This window comes from Aquila chrysaetos, chromosome 2 (genome assembly GCF_900496995.4).
Source record: "Aquila chrysaetos chrysaetos chromosome 2, bAquChr1.4, whole genome shotgun sequence".
NCBI classification, from domain to species: domain Eukaryota; kingdom Metazoa; phylum Chordata; class Aves; order Accipitriformes; family Accipitridae; genus Aquila; species Aquila chrysaetos.
In genome coordinates this window covers 12,779,026-12,791,658 of record NC_044005.1, presented here as the reverse complement: position 1 = coordinate 12,791,658, position 12,633 = coordinate 12,779,026, and the positions used below count along the sequence as shown (strand labels likewise).

Here is a 12,633-nt window from a genome sequence, read left to right as displayed (position 1 = left end):
AATACATTTGCTACTCGTCTTTGGATCCACCACCCAAGAATAGCCAGAAGCCTGCAGAACAAAGCCTGCAGAGCATGCACACCAGGCATCCATCTCTCAGCGCTAACAAGAGACAAGGAGACCATAGCCACATAGCCACCATACACAGAAACAGGGGTGGAGGGAACGACGACACATGATAACCTAACTAATCCTATCAGAAAAAGAGCTAAATTTAAAGACTAAACATGCATCTTAAAAAGCAAACCCTTGGGAACATATTTCAAAATGATAATAGGATCTTCATGCCTAAAGTCACCCTCCTGCTGTTTCTACTCTGCTTTAATTACAGTAAAATAAAAGACACTCAGAACAGTCCAGCTTTCAGTATTGATAATCCAAGTCACATGGGCAGCAATAAAGCCGGCAGCACACAGAAAAGCTCCGTGAAGAAGCCAACTTTTGAGGAAGGATGTGCAAAATTAAGATCATAGAAGTCATGCTGTAACAACAGCAGAAATCCAAAGGCATGCAAGGCAATGGAGACGACCCCCACCCACCCCCAAGGTACACATGGATCTCTGGGAGGGGGGGGGAACCAGGGATAGAGGAGTTCCTCAAGAGTAGGAAAAAGGTTTCAGATGCCCCAGAAGTATTACTAGAAACCTCGTCCTTCCTCAGATGAGGAGAGAGATTTCCCACACCTCACTTGGCACAACTCTAAAAGGGATTCAAGTTTTTAATGCCTTCAATTAAAAAAATGGGTTCTTTGCTGGGAGAGGGTATTTGTTGTCTTTTTTCCCAGTATTACAGGGTCTAAACCAATTTAGAGCATGATCTATTTTTATGTACCTTTGGAGAATTTCTAGTGACCCAAAGCTTTTCCTTAAGTCTCATCTATCCAGGGAAGGCATACAGTTTAGTTCTTAGGCTAAGGGACCATTACTAGCAGGAAAATCACAATATACTAAAAACCCACATACTTCTATAGGGGTTGCTGTATTTTTGGGTAAAGTTACACCATCTATAAATAGAGTGGATCTACATCCCACGAACTACACAGTCCCAAATAAAAGTACAATATTGCCAGAATAGCTGCAACACTCCTTTAAGACTGACTTCCACACATCTACTTAAGTGAGTTTAAAACTGGTTTCATCTTATTTCTTACTTCATCTTTCACTGAACTTTTTGATGAAAATTAGAACAATATAACCTAGGTTTAAGCTGAATTAAAAGTCCAGACAGAATTTTGTATAGACTTTTCTAAAATCCTGAACATGCATGTCTCACTAAACTAGCACAAACACATTTCAAGTAGGACTTCACAAAGCAATTATCCATGTTTATTTTTATGTTGCAGAACAATTATAAATGGTGAAAAGAATTTGGGATATATCTGGAATTGATGCTGCTTCTGATCTTTTCTCTTCTTGGCCTTTTTAGGAAAGGCAGCTATACATATTCAGCCCTCAACAGCACTACACTTAAGCAAATTAAGAACTATACCTCAGCCTTCATTAATGCACACCTGATTAATAAACTCCATACATTTTCAATCATTCAATATTTGGTGAAGACTTTTCCACCATTTTCCAAAGCTCAGACTCCTTTATAGAGGTCTCATGCTGGGCATCCAGAGGTACTAGTCACATTTGAAGCTTCAGGCCACGGTTAAGTAATAACAGGTTTCAGTGTTAAGACCCTGACGACATGAATGACAGAAATTAAGATCTCAGGCACTTCAGGATGCCTAAGGCCTCAGCTGGCAATGATGGATGCACACACTTAATCTGAATGCACTCTAAGTGTATATACAGACATGATTACTGAGGTCTATGCAAAATCAAGGCTTAAGAAAACAGTGTGCAGTCTCCTATTGAAGAGAGCTACATTCATTATAGTGAATAAAGATCTTTATAAATGAAAGTTTGCATTCTGGAAATCTGCATATGCTGATGAGAAAAATAGAGTGGAGTATTTCAGTATTAGGAGACAGCTAAAATGAACACATCACATTGAACCACAGACCAAATGTACTTAGAAATTTTTAGATGTGCCAAAGCTTTCAAAATTAAATCCCTTTTCTTAAAAACAAAACCAAAACCCCCCAAAAAACCAACCCTAGAGCTTCAGTGGGATACATCGGTGGGCATGATACAAGGTCTTTGGTAACTGCATCAAGAATATATTGGAATTCTCAAGTGTACCTTATGAAACACTTAGAAATCTCAACTCTGTTTAAAGCATTATCAAAGGCAAAAATACAGTAAAAAGCTTTAACAAGTCCCTTCTGTTTTCCTAAACAGATTTGCGTGTGGTCCATCATCCTATTCATCTTTTCAGACATGGATAATGAAAAGGATGAATCCGTAAAATTTTTCCTAATCCTAGGCACTATATTCTGTTAATGGCTGAAATAAATTTGCGATTGTTTAGGTAAATATTATAATTCTTCCTTTTTGTAATACACATCTAAAACAGCTTGCATGAATTGCCTCAAATTACCAGCAAGGGATAAAATGTAAGTTTCATAAATTTGAAGAATCTGTAGTAGTTTAACATTCCCAACTAATCTCAGCTACAGATCAACATTTCTAAAACTCAAAACATTAACATATAACCATGAAGTAAAAGCAACTTGGTAAAAAAGCTAATGAAACAAGTCTTTTCAGTTCTGACTCACACAGTTAAAATCATTTGTTTCTAGTAGGTGTAGAAGAAACTGACTCACTCCCACATGTGAATTATTTGCAAAAAAATGTTAGTTCAACTTCATTTGTTAAAAAAGTTCATTGCACTGAATCTGCTGACTAAACCAACATCGAAGTCATTTCCACTGATAATGCATAACTGTGCCAACCACAGAAGTTTTAAGGATGTAAATTACTTTTTTTTCCAAAATACTATATTTTAATATTACCTATGAAAAAGCAATATGAAAATAATTTAGATTTCTAAGTGAAACAAGTCAGAAAAAACGTTAGATTTATGGATGCTTATGAAACATTACTTCTGCATTCTATCTATACCTTACCATGTACCATGAGTGAAAAACTACTAGCTGCACACATTTTTTTCTATATGAAGACAAATTTATCAATGACTTATTTACCCCTTTCTGAGTTTTCATATATAAACAAAATTAAAATACAAAATACAGGTCACAGCCTTTAACATACTGCATAATTCCTCAAGCCCTCACTAAAGACAGTTGCTATTTATTAGCAACTTTATCCACAGGAGAAGAGATATCGACTTCCTTCTACGGAACAAAAGACAAGCTTCACACTCAGGATGTCTGTCATTTTAACAGCACATGCCAGTGTATCTCTCATCCTCCAGACCACATTGCTTTCCCACTCTCAAAACATGACTGTGGCATTCAGTGCCAATGTTTCACAGCATAAAGTTTTACAGAAAAAGTCATTAAAAGATATCGCCTCATTCTAAAAATAACAGATTAGAACAGATGTACTGTAAAGTGTCCATCATACATACAGCAGCAGACTTTGAACCTCATGCCTTCAGATCACTCACCAGCCCTGACTACAATGCTATCAAAGCTAACATGGGGGTTTGGGCTACTTAACACGAATTAATCCTAACACATATTTTTCGAAAGAACAAAACTAGTCTACTCAAAGCAGAGAACGCAGGAAACTGGGATTCAGCAGTCATGCTCACACTATTCTGCCAGGTGACCATAAAAGACTTCATTAGCAAAGGCGATGCAAGCTACCATGCCCCATCTCTGACCACAGGAAAGCCTTCAGGGAGCAGGAAAGGGTTCCAGCTGCATCCACACTGCACTGTGCACAAAGAAACCATGGCCACCACCACCACTGGCCTTTCCAGAACCTCTGCAAGGCACCTGTAGCTTCACCCTGTCCCAGTGGGCCCTCATCCACACCCTCCTGCCGCTAGCTCTAGTATAAGGGGTCGTAATAGGCTTTGGTAGATACAGGATGGAAGTAGAGGAACTTAGGCCGGAATCTGAAATTCAGTTTTCTTGTTCATCAGCTGTCTTCATTATCCAGCCACACTCACTTCACACATGTGCCCAACAGGCTTATCGCTCACTGCACAGCTTTTGCCTGCACAGAGAAGGACATTATACAAGCTAGCAGAGCCTGAGGTCCCTTCCTGGCTTTCTATGTGTGTTTCTGCAAGCAGCGGAGGGGGAAGGAGGGCTAAAGGGAAAAAAGAGAGGAATTTAAGCCCTCAAGAGATACGCCATGTTATCAAGAGACAGTTTTTCCTGGTGTAACCCAAAAAGGCCAAAGAAAAGATCCTCATAAGGAACCTCAAAGTCTGACAACTCTAAAGTAGTCTCAAAAATACTCAGGGATAGTTTCTGCCTCCTATACTACCACCCCACTCAGCCACACATCGTGCCCCCACCTTTACCTAGCACTTTTTCCAGTACATCAGTGCCTGTGGCAGAGGACTAGGTCTACCCTGCAGCTAGTTTTCGAGATGCTCTAATGCAGGCTGGGAAGAACTTTTCGCAGGTCCACATCTACGCTTCTGAATACAACTGCTTTCAGGCTGAGAGAACAGGCTCTACACTCTTCTGACAGAAAGGCCACCCTGCAAGGTCCTCCCTTCCCTCATTACATTTTTTTTTTTTTTTATTTGAAAGGTTAAGGTGCCTCTTTAAGCAGAACTGGAAAGAGAAGAAAGTAGGTCTGGGAGTAGACTTTCAAAGTTCACAGAGCCCCCCCAACAGCAAGATCCAAATTTGAAGCACCAGTCCTGACAGTGACCCAAAGTTGTAAATCACTGCACCAGCAGCAGCATGACAGCAACCCTTTCTGGTGAACTTTCTGTGCATGATTTTTCCTTCTATGGTCCAACCTCAAGTGTAACAGATATATATCCAAAAATGGCAGCTCGAGTCTAGGCTAGATAGGTTGCTTTGAGTGCTCTGCATGCACGTTTTCCCCTCCTTTAGCCCAGACTGGGAATATATTGCTGTTACTACACCATCATCCACTGCCTATTATGCCAGGCTGTCTTCCAAGGGCTCAGCAGCAGGTGCCCAGTCGGCCAACTTGTGCTAATCTTCTGCAATCTTCTTTCTTTTCCCCACATCTTCAGCCCCCTCAAAGTTCCTCTCAGGAAAAATAAAAACAAACACCCAAGCAAAAAAAACCACCACCACCATCCAAAAGCAGAACACCAGTCTAGCTGGGTAGCAAACTCTGCACAAACTAAGAACACAGAAGATAAGTCAGCATTCAGACAGCTCATAACACATCAGGAGAAACAGTCCATAGAAGTATCCCGCGCACCTGCTTCAAGGAAAAAAAAAACCACATTTCAGATCAGTCTAAACTACTCTGACATTGGTTTTGAGGTGTTCTCACAGAGAGGACTAGCCAGTACATAGTCCAGGAGTGAGACGGACTAACTATGTGGGGACATGTGCCATCTTGCCCTCTGTAGCATGCCAGCGGTACAAAACAGGGTCAGAGGAAACAAAGGCTGGAGCAAGGGAGTCTATGCAGCACCAAGAGCATTTGGAATACAAATAAGGCCCATTCCTGCTAGACTCTTCTCTGAACATGCTTGCCTACTGGCTGCAAACTGTGCCAAGTAGCTGTTCAAAAATGGAGCAGCCGGTTGTGCCAGTCCCTGCTGAGTGGAAGTAAGGGGCAGTAAGCACCAGCCACAGCCAACTAAGGTAACTCCTGAAAAACAAGGTGATGTCAGACAAGCATGAATGTGATGCCAGCCAGCAAGGTGCCCTGCAAGCAGCCATTCTAGCACAGGATTATGAAAGATTCAGATCCCTCAGTATGACAGAACAAGGGGCTCCATAGGGAGGAACACGGGGTACCTGAAAGCCAAAGGATAGGTGATGCATGGACACCTAAGCTGCAGCCATACTGCTCCAGCACTCCTGTACTTCTCTCCTTGTCACATGAAACACGGGACAGCACACATTTTTTGCAGGAAGAGTCTCTTAGGAGGTCCCTCTGCAGTGCATGGACAATACCACCCCACAGCACCCAAGTACTGGCGTGCACCATAATCTAAGTCGAAAGGCCACGCAGCCTCCTCTGTGCTTGCTGAGAGCTTTAGGTAGTCTTCACTAGTGGCCTAGGTCAGCTTTACCAAGGGAAGTACCTCCATAGACTTCCAGAGCTATGCAGACTGTTTTACAGGCTTTCTAGGACGCAGGACTGTCCAGTTAAAGCATCTCCCCAGATACCAGCCAAGTTGCTCCCCTGACAACTGCAAGGATGAGCAGAGATGGTCAAGCAATTTGGCCTCAGAGGCACAAGGGCTGTAGCAGCCCAGTCTCACCAATGACTTTCAGAGAGGAATGAGCAAGTATAACTAGAATAAACAGGACTCCTCACTGTTAGGATTCCTCACTATTTCTCACTCTAGCAGCAGCAGATGTAGCAACAGTTTAAAAGACACTAAGCACAAATTTGGAAAATTCTTTCGGAACATGTAGACATAGGTCTGCTATCTAACAGACTTGGATTCAATTCCCACTAAGAATAGTGAGCATTACTTCAATATCTATTATATAAACAATACAGTGATAAACAATTGGGCGAGATGTTATTCAACAGGAGTTATAAATAAAAATAACTAGAAGACTTTTGAACTCCTCGCAGCTCAGCTAGCTCTTCTCCAAAGACACCTGGCATAAAGATACGTGTATTACACTTCCAGTACAGGGAAAAAATATAGGCTGTTTGAAAGCTCCATTCACCATGGGAAAGCTACCATCGCCAAGGTTTAAATGGCAGATTCTTACAACACTTCTAAAGCGATGGAAGCCACAAGCTGCCTCAAGGCGAACAGCCACACCCTATGCTCTTCTATGGTTAGCAAATAGGAAGAAGATTTTGAAGAAATAAGCCTGTGGCAGGACTGCAAGGAAGCAGCAGCAGGATTTATAGGACAGAGGCGACGAGATCCACCATTTGGGGCTCACCAGCCTCTGCAGGTGAAGTGCAAGGCTTCTACAGATGTTGAACAGGGAGAAGGTGGCTTAAGTCTCACAGGATAAATGTGGGACTTAAGTTTTCTGGACTCCCCACTTCCCTTCTCCCACAGTCACGAGCTCCAGAATACCAGCAGCATCATGCTGCTGTCAAAGAGCAGAGATGTCCACATCCAGCAGCTATACCACACAACTCAGCATCTCCTCTGCACCCCAAAGCCAGGAAACAACTCTGCCTCAACTACCACGCCTGAACTCTGTTTTCTCTTGGCAATTAAAAATGCAAGCAAGTCCATTAGCCACACTGAATCATTTTAAGGGAATTTTACGTGTGTGATACCTCACACCCGGTTTTAAATCCAAAATAGTAAAGAAATGCTTGTTATATAGTTCGGTTTAATTTAACCTTAATACCTATGCAGCTTATTTCCATTGCCAGTGATAAGTCTCCATTTTGTCAAAAGGAAATTCCTTCTGTCTCCAGCTGATAAAGAAACAGTGATCTTCAAAGTATATCCCAAATATTTAACTACACTCTCATGCTTTTGCAGACACATAACAGCACACAAAACTTGTGCACATCAATCCAGAATATCTTCTAACAGAGAATCAGGCTGTAATTAAGACTGCACATCATGACATGAGGAAGATTAGTGTGTTTGGCATGATATTCTCCTTATTAGCTGGAGGCAGAAACAAGTTCCTTGTCAGTGGAAACATACTGTGAGGGCATTAGGACACAGATAAAAGGTGTCTCGTTGTTGGCATTTATTTGTTTTTAACAGCTTGAAGGAAAGGGAGGAACACACAGTATCAACTGTAATTGCTTTTAAGGGTATTCCTTGTTGATGGAACACAAATATACAGCAGTCCAGATTTAGGCCATCCCCTTACCATCAAGGGCCTGGATTATAAACTTTTATCCCCACTCCGCAGCACCAGATGGTAGCTCACATACATTTCAATTATTTATTGAATAGGCACTTTGTTATACTAGGGTAATCCCACACTGCAGTAAGAACTACACACTGTTTTTATTGCGAGCTATACTTTTCATCAAGTCAGTAACCTTTTCACATTCAGTGAACACAATAAATAGAATTAAAAGAAGCAATTTTATAAACAATTGGATAATCGGCCTCTCCATCACACAGAAAATGACAACGCAGGGATCAATGAGTAAGACACAACCACCAGCAGTGCTATAGAAAAAGCATATCATTCTTTGGCCTGCCCCAAATCCTCTCCTCAACTTCAGTGCTCAAAGTACCGTTGTAGTCTGATCTATCACATTTAACAGTTTGTAGGTGCTCACTCGTTCAAGCCATCAGCTTGAAAACAAGAATATAAAACCAGACTGCACTTTGCAGAAGACGTACAAAGCTCCCACCACAAAACAAATAATCAATGTTCCCCAGGCTGCAGCCTTGCGGGGCAGATGTGATAAAGCGGTTAATTATTCAGTTGGCAATCGCATTACTGACGTCAATAGAAGAGTCCAGGAAGTGAATCCTCTTAGTTTGTTAGTGTATGACAAAGAGTGGTGGTCCCCACAGAAATTAAGGAAAACCAGCTGTCCCTACATGTTAGTGCTCTGGTCTATAGTGCTAAAGACACACATTTGCATTTACTGAAGTAAATCGGCCCCTCCCTCTCCCTTAGGAAATCCTTTGTTTTGTTTCTTTTTTTTTTTTTTTTTGAGGGCTCTTTAAAAGCCTAATTAACTGTACATGCATGGAACAGCTGATAAACGGGACAATATACTCATGAGCAATGATCCCTCCTCCCTCCCCTCCAATTCTTATTCCATGGAGAAGTTAAGTCACCTCCGTCACACATTATTATTCATAACTTACTCAGCTGAATAAACCAGTCAGCCACCATGGCCATTTTAACATAATTTCATTTAAGCATGCAGCAGGGAAGGATCTCTACTATCCACATACCTGTAGTCAATAGTCTTAGCTAAACAACACTGGACAGAAAACTTTTATCCTAGGCGTTATCACAAGTATCCACGTTTTGTCAGCACGCTCCGGATTATTGGAGGTTCTCATTAACAGGCTGCTTAACAGTAGGAAACCATTAAACAAAGCTGTTATAAAGGCTGCCTAGAATTGCTCTGTCCTTCGGGGGCATGCCCAAATTAAAAAGACTGCATGATGAACGGTAACTGTTGTTCCTTCAAGACACACACATACACGCCCTCTCTAGCAGCAACGAATCCGGCACAAGAGCAGCGTTTCAAAGCCTGAGCCTGCTGCTCTCCCCCTCCCCCAGGTAGGAAACCCTCCGAGGAGCACGGGATTAGCCTGACATTTCGGGTTAAGCCGAGCAGGGTTGCAAGCAAAGGACACTCCGGTGCTGCTCCTGCTGCCGGCTGCCAAGCGGTTCGCTTGGGACCGAGCGGAGCTGGGAGGAGACCTGCGAGGGGTCAAGGCCCGGCTGGCGGCGGGGGTGTTCCCCAGGGAGGCTCCGCATCCAGGGGCGGCGTCTCCCCACCCCGGCCCGGCCCGGCTGCAGACGGGAGCGGCGGCGGGGAGCGGACTCCCGGGGCCGGGCCGGGCCGCTCTCCCGGGGCAGCTCGCCGCCCCTCGCCCGGGGATCAGGGCGGCGGGGATCCCCCCCCCCCCGACACACACCCCCGCTATCCGGGCCCCGTCCCTCCCCCTCACGGCCCCGGCCCGGCAACGTCGTCCCCCGTCCGTCCCCCCCCATCCCCGCGGCTCGTCCCCGTCCTCACCCCACTCGAGGAAGTCGGAGACGTATCGGTCGCGGCGGAGCGGCGAGTCGCGGCTGCACTCGGCGTAGACGCCGACCAGGAGGTCGAGCAGGGTCTCCACGCTCAGCACGCTGTCGTGCCGCTGCGGCCCGTCCAGCACCAGCTGCTCCAGCCGCTTCAGCCGCACCTTGGCCGACATGGTGCCGCGGCGGCGGGCGCAGGGCACGGCAGGGCCGGCCCGGGCCGAGCCGAGCCGAGCCGAGCCGAGCCGCTCGGGCGGCGGCGAAGCCGGCGGACGGCGGCGCGCAAAGGCCCGGGGCGCCGCGCTCAGCCGCGCCGCACCGCCCGCACCCCGCGCCGCCTCCCGCCCCTCACGGCCGCGCCGGGGCCGAGCGGCTCCTTCCACGGGCTCCGCCTCAGGCCCGGACGGTCCATGGGCCGCACCCGGCCACCCCCCCCCCCCTCCCCGCTCCGGCCTCTCCCCGGCGGCGGGGAAGGGCTGCTCCCGCTCCTCCTCCTCCTCCCCCGGCAGCGGCGGCCCCGGCGAGCGCGGCCCGGCGCGTCCCACGGAGCAGCCCCGGCGGCGCCCGGCCACGCCCACCACGCAGCGTCCGCGCGCTCCGACGTGGGCAGGGCCGCGCGAAGCCGCGCAGGAAGATTGGGACGAGCGCCGCACCGTAGCGGCGGCGGGCGGGAGGGGGGACGGGGACGGGACGGGGCCTACCCGCTCCGTGCAGCGCCTCGGCAGATTCGCCGCGGAGGGCGTGAGGGGCGGAGGCAGCGCGGGCTGCGCGTTCCCAGCCGCACTTTCGTCCCCCAGCCTGTGCCACCCCGACAGGGTTTCGGGGGCCAGGTCTCCTCCCCGCCCGCCCGGCCGGCCGGGACCGCGGCGCTCTGGAGGCCGGGTAGCCTGGCCCGAGCCACCCCGGCCCGTAGCAGGCTGTGCCAGGCCGTGGCTTCCCTCGAAGGACAGGGGTGACCCCGGGGGCCGCCATCCCCACAGGCCTTTGCGGGCTGCTGCCTGCCCAGCGCCGATGTCGAGCTCGGGAGGCTTCTCCGGCCGCGGCTGGAGCAGGGCTTCCCCTTTCCCTGCCTCGGCCGCAGTTCCCTGCTGTCTGGTCAGACTTGCTTCGGTGGAGCCCCTGGCAACAGGCACGGGGCTGGCAGGGTAGGCAAGGCCTCACACCACGACATGGCATCTGGAAGCTGTGGCTTTCTGCACTTTTCAAAACCTACCTGGTGATAGGGCTTTATTTCAAAGCAGTGGCAGCAGCAGCTAGCTTGGGCAAATAGAGCCATGTGCATTAACAGCTGCTGTTCACGCTCCCTTGAAGGAGAAGGGAGCTGGGTGTAAGGCACTCAAACTTTTTGCTGTGCTTTTTTTTTTATTTTTGCATTACAACTTAGTCTGAGAACTGTTCTCTCCAGAGGCTGCAAGCACCTTAAGGCAAGATGCTGAGTAGCTTGAGATGGGAGTTTACCTCTCTAGGAATGCAGACAGTCAGGTCCTGATGCAAAGCTGAACTGGGAAAGATGCCTTTTCCTTGCTCGTCTCCCCTGCAGAGTAGATGGAGCGCTGTGTGCTGAAAATCATCACACCGGAAAGAGAGCCAGCTGGGTGCTGGTTCTGTAGAGCTGGGAAAACCCCTGCCCCCAGGAGCTGGAGCTAGACAGGGGTTTGCACCGTGGTAGCTGCAGTTGCCAGGGGTCCTCCACAATCAGACATGACATGTCAGTCGTCATTGAAAGACCATAATGTTCTCAACCATCACCTTCAGGGCCAGTGGCTATGCCAAACCCGACCAGTGCTGCATACAGGGAGCTGCCCTTTTCAAAAGGGCAAGAGCATAACCAGACAGAGCTAGAAGGAGTATTGCGTAGCGGAAAGTATTGCTCCCAACATGACAGAGAGGTCCAGCAAATGATTACAGAAATACTTGTTTCTGGGAGCCCTTGGCCCTCAAGCATGTCTGATAGGTATCTCTTTGACACCAAATACCTGTTAGAGAGCTATTCAGGTCGTAATAATACTGTGCTGTGCATTTGGACCTGCTACCTGGATCAAGAGGTACGGCTGTGTTGGGACCTGTTAATTCTAAAAAGTGCAGTTCGATAGAAGATCCCATGAATCATACTTTTATACTGAGAACCTATAATTTCAAAACAAAGAAAACCCACAGTGGACTAAAATAGTTTTGTTCTGTTTTCTTTTTCCTAAATTACTTCTATCTCTTTGTACTTCCTTCTGCAAACATCCACTTGAAAAAAATATTTCACAGTGTATCTTGAAGTTTTCATTGTTTCTCTGTGTTCCTCCGTGGTTACAGTTGTTTCATCTGACCTCAAACTGTTTAATATCACAGATACATTCATTTGCAGGATCCTTAGCATTTTAACAATCCCAATTGTTTTTCTGGTGCTGTTGCTTTATTTTAAAGTAGAGTTTAACATTTTCCGCTTATTACCACTTTGGAGACTCATTTTTGGGCAGTTGACCAGAGTAATGGCTAGGGAGAACAGAGTTTTAAAGATCCTGTTACAATATCTATCTTTCCCCTTCTTATCTGTTCCTGCAGATGGTGATTATCACCACCTCCTTCAGCAAGGAAGAGATTATAAAGGAAACTGCAGCTGGATGAAGAAATAGCCATTTTCTGCCTACCAATCACTCTAATGTTTCCAGTTTCCTCAGTCTGTTTTACATTAGTAGAATACAGGGATTTCAAGAGCAATTCCTGACTTACACCAGTCACAGGGAAGAATCAGGTCCTGTGCTGGGAAAACGACAGATGGGTGACAGATGATATTGAAGCCTGCTTTAACAACTATGGAAGGTTTAGTATATCAGACCAGCACATGCAGGATTATTTATGAGCGATACTGTAGGTATTCCAGAATTAGTTCAAAGATTTCAAAAACTCTTGCAAAGAGTTAAAAGCCTTGTGTATTGTGAATAATGCTG

The 12,633-nt window shown here is 46.4% G+C and overlaps 1 protein-coding gene across 20 annotated transcripts in view; it reads right to left on the bottom strand.

Annotated features, from left to right (window-relative positions):
- CDC42BPB (CDC42 binding protein kinase beta) overlaps positions 1-10,214 on the bottom strand; it is a 101,756-nt gene extending 91,542 nt beyond the window's left edge. For 5 of the 20 annotated variants that reach the window (XM_041122052.1, XM_030032450.2, XM_041122054.1 and 2 more), the window contains exon 1: positions 9,693-9,948. In XM_041122052.1, the coding sequence (XP_040977986.1) occupies positions 9,693-9,870 (178 nt within the window). In that variant the 5' untranslated portion in view covers positions 9,871-9,948. Of the gene's footprint in view, positions 1-9,692 lie in introns of all 20 variants that reach the window. The other 15 variants (XM_030032467.2, XM_041122055.1, XM_030032441.2 and 12 more) reach the window with 7 other exon arrangements.
- Between the last annotated feature and the right edge of the window lie 2,419 nt (positions 10,215-12,633).